General features: G+C 46.4%; 1 protein-coding gene across 3 annotated transcripts; it reads left to right on the top strand.

The window, feature by feature from the left end:
* The first annotated feature begins 2,904 nt into the window (after nucleotides 1–2,904).
* Nucleotides 2,905–16,944, top strand: ORAI2 (ORAI calcium release-activated calcium modulator 2). 3 transcript variants are annotated; one of them, XM_053366933.1, is made up of 3 exons: nucleotides 2,905–3,157; nucleotides 10,811–11,051; nucleotides 14,662–16,944. In XM_053366933.1, exons 2-3 carry the CDS (start codon nucleotides 10,824–10,826, stop codon nucleotides 15,205–15,207), a joined length of 774 nt encoding a protein of 257 aa, XP_053222908.1. In that variant the 5' UTR covers nucleotides 2,905–3,157; nucleotides 10,811–10,823; the 3' UTR covers nucleotides 15,208–16,944. The 3 variants fall into 3 exon arrangements, with proteins under 3 accessions (XP_053222908.1, XP_053222904.1, XP_053222907.1); XM_053366929.1 differs by lacking the exon at nucleotides 2,905–3,157 and adding an exon at nucleotides 6,421–6,681; XM_053366932.1 differs by lacking the exon at nucleotides 2,905–3,157 and adding an exon at nucleotides 9,753–10,085.
* Nucleotides 16,945–17,681: the final 737 nt, after the last annotated feature.

Raw genomic sequence — 17,681 nt, 5'->3', positions numbered from 1 at the left:
CCGCTCCAGCCAACTTCTCATGTATTTTGGTGCTCTTAGAATGTTACCACCTCTGGAGTCCTGAGCCCTTTAGGGACAGAATCTGTGGGAAAACAAAATAAATGGCAGAGCTTGGGAACAGTGAAGGCTGGTTTTTCAATCCAGGGACAGTTTTAGAATTGGCAGTTCTTCAGGGGCTACAAAGAGAGCGAGTCTCCTTGGACTTACTCAACTAACAGTATCTCTGTTCTCCCCCCTTACACACACCTTTGAGCTGCTTCAAAGTGAAATAAGAATAAAAATGGGGTCCCTTCAAGGGGTTCAGCTTCTTAAGGAAGACGAGAGCGTTGGGGAGGTCAGGAAATGAACAGAGACCAGACCAGGATATACAAAAGCAAAGTGGCTATAAGCCTGATCTTTATTAAAGCTGTTGCAGCAGGGTGCTCCCCCCACACGCAGGAGAGAGGAGGAGAACCCCAAGCCATGCGCACAAGCCCTTATATAGACATTTTAAATTGCCCGCCCTGAGCTTAAGACCACCCCCCAGATACATCATACCTACTTCACAGAAGAGGCGGTCTACAGGAGAAAACCTGTCTGCCATGTTACCTGAGAATGATAACTGATTACATTATTTGGGCAGCCTGGCGATTCCTTTGTGATGGTAAATACTCAGTTCTTGAGTCCAGGTCACAGGCTCACCCTATTCATATCTTAAATGTGCCCTTAAGACAGGATTTGTGAAAGAGACAATGGGGAGATTTCCCATTTCCTTCAACCTCGCAAAGAAATATTTGAGGTCATTTTGGGAGAGTGAAAATGGTTTCAGGACTTTTCTGTGGGTGTCAGACATGTGGTTTACATATTTGTATGTGTTTGCTTGGTACATTTATGAACATCTATTTTATATATCTAAGACCTTAAAATTCTTATAACAAAGGTATAGAAAACGAAGGTGAAATGCTCTATTGTGTCAGGTCTAATTTTAGAGTTGAGGGGGGCAGCCTGTGCTTTACTTTTAGACACTAAGCACTTTCATACTTGCTCTTTGTAAATGCCATGTCCATAAATAATATAGAATAACAATAAATAAATACATACATACCCAGAGGTGAAAGAGAGGCACTCATCATATGCTCTGGCACACCCATCCCCAGAAGCAGAAGGAAGATATAAGAATGTAATTAGAACAAGTGCTGCAATTTGCTTTTTTTCCTCTTCCCTCCCTGTCCCGTTTTCCTTCTGCGTCCTGCTTCTTAGTCCCTCCCTGCAGGTTTACAATCTAGCTTTAATGGATTGTATGTAAGCCACTTTGGGACCCCTTTTGGCTTTAGCGTGAGGAGGAATAAATGCTCTAAAAAATAATAAAAAAGCAATAATAGGCAAGCCTTTCCAGATATTTCAAAAGTTTGTATTTGTTCTACTCTGGTTTTAACTTTCCACATGACTCAAATTATGGTTGTAAATTTTTAGATAACTTTATTGTTCTTTTTGTGTGTGTGTGTAAACCGCTTTGAGCTTTTTTCCTACGGTGAAGCAGTTTATTCATTTCTATCATAGAATCAGAGTTGGAAGGGATCACGAGCGTCATTCTAGTTCAACCCCTGCCACGCGGGAATCTTTCACACAACACGGGGCTGGAACCTACGACCCTAACATCAAGAGTCTCCTGCTCTACCGACTGAGCTTTATTCCTTTCGGAAAACAATCAATCAATAAATAACCGCTGCCGCCATCATTTTGAGAGCTATTGGTCTGAGGCTCCAGCTGCTCTGAGCGCTGATTTTAACAATTGGGGGAAGCTGGAGGAGCCCTCTCCGTATGATCAGAGGCACCGCCTGTCGTCCAGGAAGCTGGCAGGAGGAGAGCACATGGCTCTTGATGCGAAAGAGCTACCACCAGAAGACTTAGGCTTGTTTCCAAGCACATTTAGGGAGGTGTGTGAACTCCCTCCAGCAAGATAGAGAGATATAGGGAATCCCTCATATACTGTATGTATATGTATATGTATGTATATGTATCTCTTGCTGTATATGTATGTATATGTATATGTATCTCGCTGTATATGTATACACACAGAGTTAATGGCAGAAAGTGAGGAGGAATTAAAGAACCTTTTAATGAGGGTGAAAGAGGAGAGCGCAAAATATGGTCTGAAGCTCAACATCAAAAAAACCAAGATCATGGCCAGTGGGCCCATCACCTCCTGGCAAATAGAAGGGGAAGAAATGGAGGCAGTGAGAGATTTTACTTTCTTGGGCTCCGTGATCACTGCAGATGGTGACACCCGTCATGAAATTAGAAGACGCCTGCTTCTTGGGAGGAAAGCAATGACAAACCTAGACAGCATCTTAAAAAGCAGAGACATCACCTTGCCGACAAAGGTCCATATAGTTAAAGCTATGGTTTTCCCAGTAGTGATGTATGGAAGTGAGAGCTGGACCATAAAGAAGGCTGATCGCCGAAGAATTGATGCTTTTGAATTATGGTGCTCGAGGAGACTCTTGAGAGTCCCATGGACTGCAAGAAGATCAAACCTATCCATTCTTAAGGAAATCAGCCCTGAGTGCTCACTGGAAGGACAGATCCTGAAGCTGAGGCTCCAATACTTTGGCCACCTCATGCGAAGAGTAGACTCCCTGGAAAAGACCTTGATGTTGGGAAAGATGGAGGGCACAAGGAGAAGGGGACGACAGAGGACGAGATGGTTGGACAGTGTTCTCAAAGCCACAAACATGAGTCTGACCAAACTGCGGGAGGCAGTGGAAGACAGGAGTGCCTGGCGTGCTCTGGTCCATGGGGTCACGAAGAGTCGGACACGACTAAACGACGGAACAACAACATGTATATGTATATGTATATGTATATATGTATATGTATCTCTCTCTCGCTGTAAATGTATACACAGAGAGAGTATATATGTTTATCTCTTTAATGGAAAACGGAAAACATGAAACCCCTTCTTGCAACACGCGCTCGTTCCTGACTCTGCTCGCGTGCCGGGAATCGAGACCTGTCTGAGGGGCGGCAGGGAGAGAAGAGGCTTGGTCACGTGCTCACTACTCCAGAGCGGTCACGTGGCGGGACCCTGGCGTTGCCTTGGCAGCGGCGAAGGCGGCGTTAGTGGGGCTGGGGCGACGGTGCTGCTCCTCCTGCTGCTGCTGCTGCTGCCTGTGGGGTAAGTCGGCAGGAGGGCTGGACTTCGGGGAGACGCCTTGCGATGGGGAGCTGCTCATTTGCATATTTGCATATTGGTATTATTATTGATTGCCATTATTATTATTGTTATTGTTATTTTATTTCCCTCCCCTCACCCCCCCAGGTCCGAGGGCGGGTTATAATTAAAACACAGCATTCCTAGGAAAGCACAATATTGAAAACGGCTTAAAACAAACCAAAAGTATCTAATAATAATAATATGAGGCGCATAAAGAGGTTTAATAATAATAATAATAATAATAATAATAATTGGCTCCACCATATTACACGTTTGTGGAATAGGATCCGTCATGGCGTGGAACGTGTGTCACTTCTCCCCGATTCATTAGTGGCGTTTTTTAAAAGGGCTCTCAATACCTAAGATCTTGTTTGTTGACAGAAGAGTCAGGAGGGGAGAGTCAGGGCAGGACTAGTGACAAACCTCAACCAACCAAATCTTAACAGCATGTGTGTATTCTATGTGCAGCATATCCATACAGTGCAATGCAGTGTGAAATGATGCATAGTAAATAATGTGGATATAATGTGTTATTAATACGTAATTAAATGTCTAGAAACCAGGTCCCTACGGTTAAGGACAATAATTCTGTATTGCCTATTAGGGGCAGTTTTTAGGCAGGAGTCTCCCAGAACCAGCTGGAGATGTCAGTTTTTGAACCCGATACCTTCTGTATGTGGTGCAGGTGCTTGTATTGCCAAGCCCCCACCCAGACACTGTGGGGACTTACCTCTGAGTAAATGCACATTTTGCACTACAAGGGTTGTAGTCAACTAAGTCCACCTCAGAGTAGACCTATAGAAAGTAATGGTCCTAACTTCGTCATGTCCATGATGACTTCAGTGAGTCTAGTCTGACGAAGAGCTAGCACTGAGTACCACCCTAAGATTGTAAACTCCTTGGGGGCAGAGACCTGTTTGTTTCTTCCTATATAATTTTGTAAGTTTTCATTATGTTGTTAGTGCTCTTCCCCAGGGCATCAGTACACATCATGAGTGTACAGCTCGCTGTAACCTTGACTTTTGGCAGGAGCTGATGGGAGCTGGAGTGCAACAGCATCTGGAGGGCTACAGGTTGCCTTACGGAATTTTGTAGACAAAAATATGCAGGTTGTTTCCTTGAAGGAGCTTGTTATTTAAAACAATAGGGGAAGTATTTAAGACAATAGGGGAAGTATTGAGAGATATGAGGAGCCATATGAGCGCGAGTCATGATCAAAGCTCAGTTACAGATGGGGGTGGGTATTAAAGGGTCGAGCCAAAAGCCATGTGGGTAAAGGTGGTTTTCTGATGATGGATTTGAAAGGTGGGAAAAGCAGGCATTGGCACAGCTGCAGCACATGTTCAGGGACATAACGTTCATGTAAAAAAATATGCTGAGATTCAGGTTTTACTATGCGGGCTGTTTAGCTGTAATAATAAACATTCCCTCATTCAGGGACAGAGTTTTAGCCAGCTGTAAGAGAGCAAAGGTGGTTCCATTTAATGCTTGACAAACAGAAGACCTTCATTTGGCCTAGTAGGTGTTCATGTGTGTCAAATGAGAGAGGGAGGAGAGCTCAAAGTGTAAACACAGCATAGTCCACATACAAGATGCTTTTAATTCCTATGGATTTCCATGGAAGAGTATTCAGTGCATCCTTAACTCTCTCACTTCATCAATGAAAAGGTACCACCCTAGATTCCAGGCATGATTCCATCCACCTTCACCCCACTGAAGGAGAGACAGGGGAAAGATGCCTGCTGTACATCAACTTTCCCCTTTTCCTTTTTGTACAGTGGAACGGCTTCCACGGCTATGTGCATTTTGCTTACTCAGTTTAAGAACATAGGCTGCTGGATCAGGCCAGTGGCTTATGCAGCCCAGCTTCATGTTGTCACAGTGGTCAACCAGACGCTTCTGAGAAACCCACCAGCAGGATTCGAGCACAAGAGCACTCCTCCCCTTCTTGTGGTTTCCAGCAACGGGTATTCAGAAGCATTAAAGTTATAAGGTAAAGGGACCTCTGACCATTAGGTCCAGTCGTGGCCGACTCTGGGGTTGAGGCGCTCATCTCACTTTATTGGCCGAGGGATCCGGCGGACAGCTTCTGGGTCATGTGGCCAGCATGACTAAGCCGCTTCTGGCGAACCAGAGCAGCGCACAGAAACGCCGTTTACCTTCCCGCTGGAGTGGTACCTATTTATCTACTTGCACTTTGAGGTGCTTTCGAACTGCTAGGTTGGCAGGAGCAGGGACCGAGCAACAGGAGCTCACCCCGTCGCGGGGATTCGAACTGCCGACCTTCTGATCGGCAAGTCCTAGGCTCTGTGGTTTAACCCACAGCGCCACCCACGTCCCATTCAGAAGCATTGCTGCCTCCCAATTTGTGTGTTTATGGCAGGAAACAAAATGTGCTGCATTTCAGACATTACGATGAACCTGCATTTTTCTACGTGAGTAATAGATCATGGCCTCATTCCAATGACTCATCATGCACCCTCCGTCACCAGCTAAACAGTGCTAGAGCTAATCGTCCTCTTAGCACTGGCTCTGCATCCATCGATCTGCTTGGAACAAAAGATTGCACTCTCGATTGTGCCACAGGGCAGCCTCTGAATGCATAAGAACAAGGCTGGGAGCAGGGAGATCTGCGGGAGACATGGAAGAAGGGGCATGTATATCTGATTCAGCCAAATATGATACGGTTTGCTGCCCTGCAAGGCTATTGGGTTGGGAGGAAGAAATGAACACACTTCTAGGGGTGGAGTGAAGAAGACCAGAGGACTCTGGAACAATGATCTTTTAGGGAACAGTTGCTCTTAGACAGATAGGAAGCTGGTCTCCTATTGGCGGCACAAATAGGAAGAAAAAATAGATTATTTGAAAACTCTGGAGTAGTGGCGGTTAGGGGCAGGGGGGAAGGGACAGAACAGAGATTCACTGATGTCCTGCAAATGTCCGTGGGGTGATGAAGAAGGGGTCCCAAGAGAGGGGTACTAAGAAAGGACCTCTGATTTGATGAGAAAAGAGATGGAGTGAAATTTACGGGAAGCATGCAAAGACAAATTCAAGTTTTGCATGGAAATATTACAGATTGTACCTCCTTCATTTTGCGGGCTTTTCCTCCCCCATTTTTCCCTCTATAGCTGGGGGGGCGGGGAGAGAGAAAGACTATGCATTGAAAAACTAATTCAGGGAAAAAGAAGATTTGAGTCTGGTGCATACAAGGATATTCCCCCCCTACCCTTGCTTACATTGTTCACTGCTCTTGGGGAAAAGAAAAGAGATGTAAGGCTTTCCCCCTGCTGCCTTTGAAGCAGAGATGACAAACAAGATCAAACCCAGCATCAGCCAGCACTCCTAAAGCACTTCCCCTCTTCGGAGTGCTTTGCTGACATGACTTGTGGCGAGACCAAATGCTCTCTCCAAGGCAACGCCCACCGAAGCCCGTGGAATTACAGCGGGGGCCCAGATTTAGCAGAGGCTGCATTCTCAACATCAGGGTAGGTTTTTTATTCCTAGTCAATGAATAATTTGTGATAATCTGATGTTCTTCCAGCCTCCGGCTTTGTAAAGTATATAGTCTGTGAGTTGGTATTGCCGCTTCATTTTGCAGGGGTTGGTGGAGTAAGTTGAGATTGCGAGAGGAGGGGGTGTCTTAAAGGTTCTTGTATTGAATGTAAATTAGGATCCAATAACCCAATAGCGGTTAAAATGTTAGGCTAGCACCTGGGAAACCAAGGTTCGAATCTACCCTCGGCCATGAAGCTCCCTGGGTGACATCAGGCCAGTTGCTAACTCTCACCTACATGCCAACTTAACAGGAGTGTTGTGATCATAAGATGAGTTGAGGAGAGCATTGAGCTTATTGGAGAAAATGTAGCCTGTAAATGTAATAAAATTAAATCCATGAGGGAGAAGGCATGAAGATGCCCTTTTGGTAGTCATGATGTCTGGTGATCAGGCAAACATATTTTTAATGCGTATTTGGATTATGTAAGCCTACCTGGGAATGTCACAGTCTGTAATCACTGTATTGGAGTGTGTGTGAATGTGCGTGTGTGTGTAAATGACAACATTGGCTCCAGCCACTGCCACACCTACTGCCAGCCATGCCCACTGACGTAGGGCACCCACTCCTTGAGGCTAAAACGATTGCCAGTCCCTGCTGTAGCAGCTTCCCCGCACTATTTCAGTTTATAGCCTCTCAAAAGCGTAGGAGTGAGCTGTGCATTAAAACACAATAAAACGCAACAAAACTCATAGAAATTTCTCTGCTCTTTTCTAACTTGGCTGTGATCCTCCTGAAAGCTCATCCTTGATTGTGATCCTTTACTGCAAATGTGATCCTAGATGTTGGTTTTTGTGATCCTCAAAGGGAGGTCTAGTAACACTTCTGGGTGGTGATCAGGCTTGGACTTCAGTGAGTCTCCAGGGGGAAGGAAACCTGGAGGAAGCTACTGATCATATTTCTCTTCTTCCCTTTGCAAACCTGATATACCAGTAGGACCATTCAGAGGTCACCTTTTGCAGAGCTTGGAGATGAGAACAGGGCTATTGGAGAAGACAGTCTGTAAGGCAGAGAACTACTCCTCCTTGACCATTGGCCATATTGGTTGAGGAGTGTGCTATTGCGTTCCTGCCCTGCTTCTGAGCTTCCCATAGGCACCTGGTTGGCCACTGTGAGCACAGGATGCTGGACTGGTCAGAGCTTTGATCCGATCCAGCATGACTCGTCTTATGATGCCTTTGGAAGTCCAAAACATCTTACAGACACAGGTTCACAATCTCTTATTTAAGGTATGTTGGATTGAAGCCATTAGGGCATAATAGGTTGTCAGCAGTTCATTGAATTATTCCCAGAAGAGAACAGTGAGCTTTTGTTAGGTGCGGTCATTGAAAAGAGCAGGGTAGAATTTATAGCTAAGTTCTGTCTCCACTTTCGGAGGCGGTATGCCTCTAAACATCAGTTGCTGAAATTTACAAGTGGGGAGAGGGCCAGCGGCGTAGCTAGTCGCTCGGGTGTCCCGGGGGCGGGATGAATCGTCCATGGGGGCAGGACAAGCTACCCACTGGGCAGAGCAAGCCAGGGCAGGGCTGTAGGGCAGCTGTGAGGGAGGCAGCGGGCAGAAGCAAGCCCCACACTGCCATTTCGGGCAGCATGGAGCCTGCAGGCACCCGGATTGCTGCATCACTCCCAGGAGAGACGCATGACTTGGGTGCACTACACAACCCACGGTAAGTGCTGCCCCCCACGGTGTGGCACCCAGTGCCCCCCCGTCCCCCCAGTTATGCCTCTGGAGAGGTCTGTAGGACTCAGGTCCTGCTTGCTGGCTTTCCAGAAACTTCTGGTTGGCCTCTGTGAGAACAGGATGCTGAACTGGATGTTCTTATCTATAAAACATTCCTTTTTATTGATATCACTCAAGTCTTATCTTCCAAATAAAGGTAGCTGTTGTGGTGCAGGGATTGGATTGTGCCGAGCTGGCAAGATGAGCAGCATCTAAGAGGCCAAAGATGTGGCAAATATTTATGGTTCCCAGCATACCTACAGGGCAACTTCCAGCCCCTCACACACTACCTTGACTTCTCTGAGCTCACCCAGGTGACCTGTTTATTGAGCATTCATTCTGATTTGCTTGCACAAAGCTTGATCTGTTTTAATTACACAAGCCTAAATTTACCAGTGCGTTCTTGAATCTCTCCCCTACATGAACCTGGGACGCTGCCCTAGTTATCCCCCTCAAATATAGACAGGGCAATTTCAGCAATGCTTCCTCTTTTTGAAATTCCCTCCGTGGGGACACTTAGCTAGCATCAATGTTGTTTTCTTCTTTTAGGCACCAAGCAAACACCTTCCTTGTCCCCGTCCCTCCAAAAGCTGTTGGTATTTCTAATAGTGTACTCCAAACTGTCCTTGGGAATGCTTTAAATTTTTTAAATTTTTAGAATCTTCCATGTTAAATATGTTTTCCTTCAGTGAGCCTCTTGAGAGCTTCCAAGCTGAAAAGTGGAAGATCAGTTCTATAAATGAAATTAGTGTGCTTCAGGGAAAATGAATGCACCAATACTTCATAAAAGTAACAGAGTACAGGATTCTTCCTATACAGTATTGTGGCTTTCTTCATGTTGCATCTCTGGGGCAAATACATAATTTGGGGGTAAGGAAGCTGGGAATATTATTTGATCAGGCCCATGGAATTACTATAGAACTCCCAACCTTGCAGCCCTCACATCTGATTTTCTGTTTGAACCTTGTTTTATAAGTGAGTGAGGTCCATCTCACTGTAGTCTTTATTACCTTGAGCTTAAATTCATCTCTCTCTCTCTCTCTCTCTCTCTCTCTCTCTCTCTCTCTCTCTCTCGTCTCTTTCACACATACACACACAGTTCTTTTTCTAAAATTGTGGCTCATGAATGAAAGCTTTCTCCATTTCCACCCTATAAGTAGATGGAAAAGGGGAGGAGGCTTTGAATACTTGGAGCAAATACTAATGTTTTGAGGTGCGAGCATTGAATTTTAAAGAACCAATCCTTGCACAAGGCACGCGGGGGGGGGGGGGGGGAGAGAGAGAGAGACTAAATGCCTTTGCTCCAACATATCGCTTAGCAACTTGGGATTTTTAAACTCTGGGGTAGATGGCAAGGAAGAGGGATTCTAGAGAACCTGCTCAGAGAAACTGGGGGTTGAGCAAATACTCTTCCTCTCTCTTGCCGAACCTTCCACCCCCACATTCTGCTCTCATTATGCAAACAGTGCTGCTCCATAGACAGCTACGTTTGCATATCTCCTGGCAGTAGTGTTTTTGCAGAATGAGAGTGCTTGGACAGGGATGAGTGGTTAAGGAACAATAAAAGGAAAAGGAGGTGTATGGGTGAGTGGGAGCAAGAGGGAGCTGCCTAAAAGGTAAGAAACCTCACCCCTTTCCTCTTTGTTCCTCCTGCCAAGACCAGCAAGGCAGCAGCAAGCTGTGGGCTCCAGGTTGATAATGTAACGGGAAGCTTCTTGATTTGTTTATTCCGCTCAGACTGAGGAGAAGGGAAATGGGAGCAACCGGGCAGAGTGTAGCACTGCTTATTCTCAAAAAACCACTATAAGCCAGAAAATCTGGCTTAACATTACATGCGAAGGTGGCCTACGTGTTCCCCTTCACTTGCTTCGGATAGAATTTAAACTTACTCACTTGAGCTTTTAAATCGCTTCATGATCTTGCTCTTTTTTATCTGCCTTTGTAGTTATTAAATTCACCCTTGGTCGAGCTGTTTCTTATCTCCCTGCTTCCTGTCCTGTTCTGTCTTCCTCAAAATATTCTGCAGACTTCTTTGTCTCACAAGTTATTGAAAACTCATCTTTTCCTTCTTGTGTTTTACCTTTCCATGCACTGTTTCGCTTTTTTAATTTCTTTCCTGGTCCTGGGCTGACTGTTGAATATTTTGCATCCTTTCTTTCCTTCCCCCTTTTCCTACACTCTCCAACTTGTGGGGAGTTTCTCATTTTGCTCCAGCTACCCTCTCCTCTAATCTCATGTGCTTTTAGATTGCAAGCCAGGACTCGTTTTGCTTTGACTTCCGCACAGCGCCTGGCGTGTATCTGGTGTTTGCAATGCTGATTTTTTCTCAACCTTCCCACAGCTTGCCTTTCATCATGAGTTCCGAGTTAAATGTCCCCGTGGATCCTCCCGCATCCACTTGTTGCACTGAGCCGGCCGCTAAGGGCATGGACTACCGAGACTGGGTGCGTCGCAGTTACCTCGAGCTGGTCACATCCAACCATCATTCCGTCCAGGCCCTTTCATGGCGGAAATTGTACCTGAGCCGAGCCAAGTTGAAAGCTTCCAGCCGGACTTCTGCGTTACTCTCTGGATTTGCTATGGTATGTTTTCATAGCAGCTTGTCTGCAAAAATCTGCTCTGATCTCTGAACCATTTGGTCTGTAGCTTGTGGTTAATAGCTAATGTGAATGTTCTAATGCTGACCCAGGATCAGAAGCAGCCTGAGGCAGAAACAAAACCTACAGCGTACAAAAAAAACACCCCATGCATCTGCGCTCACACCATGTGAATAGCTGAGCATGAGACTCTTAATTCCAGGGTCTTGGGTTCGAGCCCCACATTAATAATAATAATAATAAATTTTTATTTATATCCCGCCCTCACCAGCCTAAGCCAGGCTCAGAGCGGCTAACAACAGTAAAATGATAAAACATTCTAAAATCATTTCATTATAAAATTAATTCAAAACAGATTAATGGCAACCATTGGGCTAGAGTTCTGTGAGGATTGCCAAAGGAGGGGGTCAGGCTGTGCCCTGGCCAAAGGCCTGGTGGAACAGCTCTGTCTTGCAGGCCCTGCGGAAAGATGTTAAGTCCCGCAGGGCCCTAGTCTCTTGTGACAGAGCATTCCACCAGATCGGAGCCACAGCCGAAAAAGCCCTGGCTCTGGTTGAGGCCAGCCTAACCTCTCCTTATTCCGAATAGGATTCCTCGCAAGAAAAGGGAAAAGTTGACAGGTATGTGCCTAAGGCTAGTCAAGTTTTTTAACACCTGTGCTAGAAAATCCCACCAACGCCTCTCCCATTCCCTGTCCTGGCAGTAAAAATAAAAATACAGCAATGGTAAATAGCTGATCATTTGATGCCCTTTAGTATCACCCCAAATCAGCTACCCTGAGTCTTGCTCTCCCTAATGGTAGGGCCAATTCTGGTTCCTGGTGCTCTTGCATACATCTCCCCTGAATGTAGAAATAAAAGCAGCTTATCAGTTTCATTTCTGTGTCTGAAAAAATTGGCTCCATGTGCCTTTTGGATGGCTTCAGCCCACATTATGAACACCAAGTGAGAGGGCTTTGAAAGGGGTTTAGACCTTAGTTGCCTTTGGCTGACTGGCATCCAACACCCTTCTAAAATGTATGGGGTTTTTGTTTTCATTATGTATTTTATGTTTTTTTATTTTGTGATCTTATGTTGTGAAGCGCCCTGAGATCTATGGGTAGAGGACAGTATACAAATTTAATAAGGTGGGGCGGTTCTGTCGAAACGGCTCTGATCGGCCCCTTCCATCTGGCACGAATAGATAACTGAGCAGGGCCTGGCCTCTTTCCCCTGCCACAGTCCTGAAGGGAAGGGAAGAGAAAATGAAACGTAAGCAGTGTAGGAGGCTTCTGTCCAGCTGTAGTAGCATGGAACAGACATCACTTTGTATGTCATGTTATCTAAGAATATTAAGCCTTTTGTGATCCTGCCCCCGTGGGCATTTTGAGGGGGAGGCCCCGAGTGCTGTCTCATGGTGCAGGTAGGACCAAAAGCCATGGATGGCAAGAGAGATGCTGCAGTGACCTGCAACCGCAGTGCCATGTTTGTCTCCCTGCCTGAGAATGTGCAAAGCTACACCTGCAGCAAGCGCAAGCCTTACTGGTAGAGAAGTTAGATCAACTTGAGGCCTGCCGACGAGGATGCCTTGGAGACGTCTATGCAGTGGAAACCCGAGGGTGTTGCTTGAGATGTGCTGTTGTAAAAGCTCAGTGGTGGAGTCCACGATTTGCATGTGAATGTCCTAGGTTCAATCCCTGACATCTCTAGGCAGAGTTGGGAAAGACCTGGAGAGCTGCTGCCAGTCAGTGCAGGCACTATTGAGGTAGATAGATCAGGAGTCTGACTCAGTATAAGGCAGTTTCCTATGTTCTTTGGAGCCAGGGTGTGTGTGTATTTTCATGCAAAAGGGCACTGTAGCACAGACTACTGCTAATTTGTATATTGAATTAACCTACTTAGAAAATGTTTTCCCGGAGGGACCTGACCCAGATGGTTTCTTGGTCTGGCACAATTGTGGAGTAGTTTTCAGGACACCCCCCCCCCCGCTTCAGGGAGCCTTTCTGTATGTCTACTGAGGCACCCCTGTGCCAACTCAGCAACCTTCAACATGCAGGAATGTTCTACAGCGTGTGCTGAATTCATACAAGGTGTTAGCCTGGACCTTGGGCTTCCTTGTAACATTGTGTGAACTGAAAGTGCACTCTAGCGCAGAGGTGCACCGGGTTTGGCTGGTCTTGATAACCTGTCAAAATCTGTGCTTGCTAGCAACCTTACCGCCTTAAATTGAAAAAAGAAAAAGAAAAAAGCATTGACTGGCTTTTGGGCAGCGGGGGAAAACGAGGGGGAATTGAATCAAGTATCCTGTGCAAAGAGTCGTTTCACTTATGGAATAAAGGCGTCATTCCATAAATTACCACACATTGCAGGTGGTCGGTGGCCATGTCCTTTCAGCGTTGCGTACATAATAAATTTGTACCAGATTGAAGATAAAGTCTTGGATTTTATTATGCCTGTACATCCCCCCCTTGCATGTGTGAAGTTAGCTTATCCATCAAAACTAGATCCCAAAGTTGTGACAGCCAAGCTTCCAAAAGGTCTATATTTAAAGTCTTCCAGAATTTCATAATTATAAGGCTTGGTGCAGTCATTAAACAAGTTATACACTTTTTATTATTATTTGAAAGATCCCGAGCAGCTTCTGCATGGAATGAAAAGAGGGTGATCTTGGAATCTAGAGGTGTGTTTTGCTTAGTGATTAAACCAGCTTCATAAAACACTTTTCCCAAAAAGGAAATGCCCTCGAGGGTGTCGCTACCACATATGGGGGAAAAACCACCTGTGAACTTAAATAATGATCAAGTCCCACTTATAACAAATAATAATAAATAAATACTCTTCCTCTGGACATAGGCATTCTAAATAGTAACTGTTTATATATTTATTCCCTATTAATTTGTCCCCTTTTTAAAACCATCTGAGCCATCCCCACGTCCCAAGACAGTGAAGTCCGTGTTAGTTCATGCATTGTGTGAATGACAATCGCTTGTGTGGATTGTTCTTGTGGGTTAGCAGTTGTCACAGACTGGTTGGATGCAGAGGAATAGTGGGAGGAACCAGCAGGGGGACCTTCAAGGGAAGAAGATTCAGAGCCCGGGGATTGGTGGTGGGACGACAATGTGTGGTCAGAGGAAGAAGACGGGGAAGAGGTGGTGTCGGAAGCTGAAGGGGTAACAGGGCCTAGTGAGCTGGCAGAGTCCGTGGCAAAGAGATGTCCAGAATCAGAGGCAGAAGTTGAAACAGGGGAGGAGGGAGGTCAAGAGGCAGAGATGAGGCAGGCTGGTGACAAATCACAGGTTTCTCCCTCTCCTGCTGTGACAAGCTCCCCTCTCCACTTCTATCCCAGAACCAGAAGAGGCATGAAAAGGGCAGAGGAGAGGTTGGCTGCACGCAGGCACAGTCTCCAATTGCTTGGAGGGACTAGCAGTCTCAGCAACTGATTCATGAGGCAAGACCTACCAGGGATGAGCTGCCATGCTCATCAAGCCTAACGCTCTGCCCAGTCTGTGCTAATTGTGTTCATGCTATTAAAGAGCAACTTGACTGGTGTGATTTACTGCCAACTCTCTCCTGGGTTTTGTAGAGGCAAGCAAACACTCACGGATGTTGCTTTTCAGGTGGCGATGGTGGAGGTCCAGCTGGAGATGCAGTACCAGTACCCCCCGATGTTGCTGATTGCCTTCAGTGCCTGCACTACCATCCTTGTGGCTGTCCACCTCTTCGCCCTGCTCATCAGCACTTGCATCCTCCCCAACGTGGAAGCCGTGAGCAACATCCACAACCTGAACTCCATCAGCGAGTCCCCCCACGAGCGCATGCACCCCTACATTGAGCTGGCCTGGGGCTTTTCCACTGTCCTGGGCATCCTCCTCTTCCTCGCCGAGGTCGTCCTCCTGTGCTGGATCAAGTTCCTGCCCGTGGACTCGGTGCTGAGAAACGGCACCGCCATCGTCCAGAAGACCAGCCAGCACACAGGGTGGCAGGCAGCCCTCATCTCCACCATCATCATGGTCCCGGTGGGGATCATCTTTGTCGTCTTCACCATCCATTTCTACCGCTCCCTCGTCCGCCACAAAACCGAGCGCCACAACCGGGAGATTGAAGAGCTCCACAAACTGAAAGTGCAGCTGGATGGGCACGACCGGGGGCTGCAGGTTGTGTGATGGCCAGCGGGTGCCTTTCTGTTTGCAGCTCTGAGGATTTTCGTAACAGGAATTAACCCCCAGGTGCCTAACGTTCTCAGATGCCAAAATGTTCCCCGGTGGAGGCAGGTCTGGGCGGCCAGCTCTTCGAATCTGTGGGTGATGTTACTGTGTCGTTAAAACTGAACCCTTTACCTACATCTATGCAGTTGTTTGAAGATGGGCTTGTCCTTTAGCTTTCCACATTTTTAGGTGGGTGGGGAGACAGATTAAGCAATTTTTAAAAATATGCATCAGTTTTAGCAAAGGGGGGTTGTGTTTTTCTGCAGGGGCTTCTATGCAGAGTGAGGAAAGGGGTGTGATGCTCTCACCGGCAATTGATTTACAAACTTCGCTTCTGGAGAGGAGTTTGTAAATCACAGTATGTGAACATCTGTGGAATCTGTCCACAGTGACTTTTTTTACACTGGGGGGGGGCGGGGCGGGGACTATTTCTGGAATTGTGAAAAGACCAGAAACTGGGGTGGGCGGTGGATGCTTTCAGAGATGAGGAATTTTTCCTCTGTCCAGTTCAAGTAGCTTCTATAGGGTGGAGAGAGTTCCCATTGAGAAAGCGGCTAGCGAGGGCTCCATTGCCTCTGTGGAAGGGCTGGAGGTTATCTGTCTTTCAACACAAAAACCAGGTCACAAAGAACAGAAGGGCTTTAAAGAGCACCATGTAGTATTTTACACAAGTAGAAATGCAGGTGTGAATGCGTAACCAAAGTTTGTCGTTGTGTGTATATAAAAGGCTGTAGCCTGAAAATCTCTCTCCTAGCACAACCCCCAATGCTCTTTAGAATGGGCACAGTGTCCACTTGTACATTGCACAAGTTTTGTACATTGCACAAGTTTTGAAAACTGACACAGAGCAGAGCTGGTCGGCCGGTACCCCTAAGCCCAAACAGCCGTCATCAGCTGCTGTTCGAGCAGTTTTTCGTGTTTGTGTGTGCCCAAAGCTATATCAGTGATGTAAAAACAGGAAGAAGAATCATATCATGGGGGTAGGACATAGGGAGGGATGGGGCCTCTTCTTCCTGGAAGCATTCTGTTCCCTGAAGAGCTGGCTGCTTTGACACTTAAACAGCATTTATACAGGATGCCACCCACCACCACCGCCGGCCACCAATGTTTGGAGTGTGTTTGGCTAACTGAAATCAAAAATTGAGGGGCCATCCAGACTTCTTTCTCGTGCAACAACATGATCAACAATTGATTTGTGATGAAGTAGCCCTGTTGAGCTGGGATCAACATTTAAGCAAACCCGCATAGCATCTGCCAGCTGCTTGAGCCGTTGTGTCCTGTTTCACGGAGGCTTACGACATCCCCGGCGTTTCTGTATTGCAACAACAGGATAACTGTATGGTACGTGAGAAGTTTGCGGTCATTGGGAACTGCACCTTGAAAAGAGAAAAAAGTGCTCTTTTGTATGCGTAACAGTCTTGTTCTGAAAGAAAATACAGCACCTTGGACCTTATTTGCTGTACAAACACTGTTGCCAAAATGTTTAAGTTAATCTGTATATTGGTAGTATGTCCTTAACGGCTATACCTCATTCCTTCTTTTTCATGCTTGGCTGCCTGCGGGACACACTAATCATATTATAACTAATAAGTATATTGTATTTACATTTACATCTCCTCACTCCTCCCCCACCACGTGTAAATTGTGAAATCTGCCTAAACTGCCAGTTATTAAATACTTCTAAGCAATCTTTGAGATGCTTTAAAAAAAATTCTGTTACCTCTTTGAAGTCCTTTAGAGTCAGGGAAAGGCTTGTGCAATTGTGGGGTAAAGGTAAAGGTAAAGGTACCCCTGACCATCAGGTCCAGTCGTGACCGACTCTGGGGTTGCAGCGCTCATCTCGCTCTATGGGCCGAGGGAGCCGACGTTTGTCCGCAGACAGCTTCCGGGTCACGTGGCCAGCATGACAAAGCAGCTTCTGGCGAACCAGAGCAGCGCACGGAAACGCCGTTTACCTTCCCGCCGGAGCGGTACCTATTTATCTACTCGCACTTTGACGTGCTTTCGAACTGCTAGGTTGGCAGGAGCAGGGACTGAGCAACAGGAGCTCACCCCGTCGCGGGGATTCGAACCGCCGACCTTCTGATCAGCAAGTCCTAGGCTCTGTGGTTTAACCCACAGCGCCACCCACGTCTCTCGATTGTGGGGTACCCGAGCTCATTTCTGCACTTGGCCCAAATCACAAGCCTGATATGGATTTGATCTGCGAGTTCTTCCAAAACCCCAGTGATGCAAGTGTGTGGGACTCCCTTGGCAGCACAACAGCATGCAAAGTTTGGAGTTGCAAGCTTCCTTGGGAACAAGGCCTCCAGGAGCTGGAGGTCTGCCGGTAGTACTTATTGACTCTCTTAATTTTCATTATAAACCTTTATAAAAAAAAAATTCATTATAAACCACCCTGGGATAAATATTACAAAGATGGTGTATAAATG

This window comes from Podarcis raffonei, chromosome 15, assembly GCF_027172205.1.
Source record: "Podarcis raffonei isolate rPodRaf1 chromosome 15, rPodRaf1.pri, whole genome shotgun sequence".
Taxonomy (NCBI): domain Eukaryota; kingdom Metazoa; phylum Chordata; class Lepidosauria; order Squamata; family Lacertidae; genus Podarcis; species Podarcis raffonei.
Note: the sequence above shows the minus strand (reverse complement) of the source record. Positions and strands in the feature narration are given on the sequence as shown.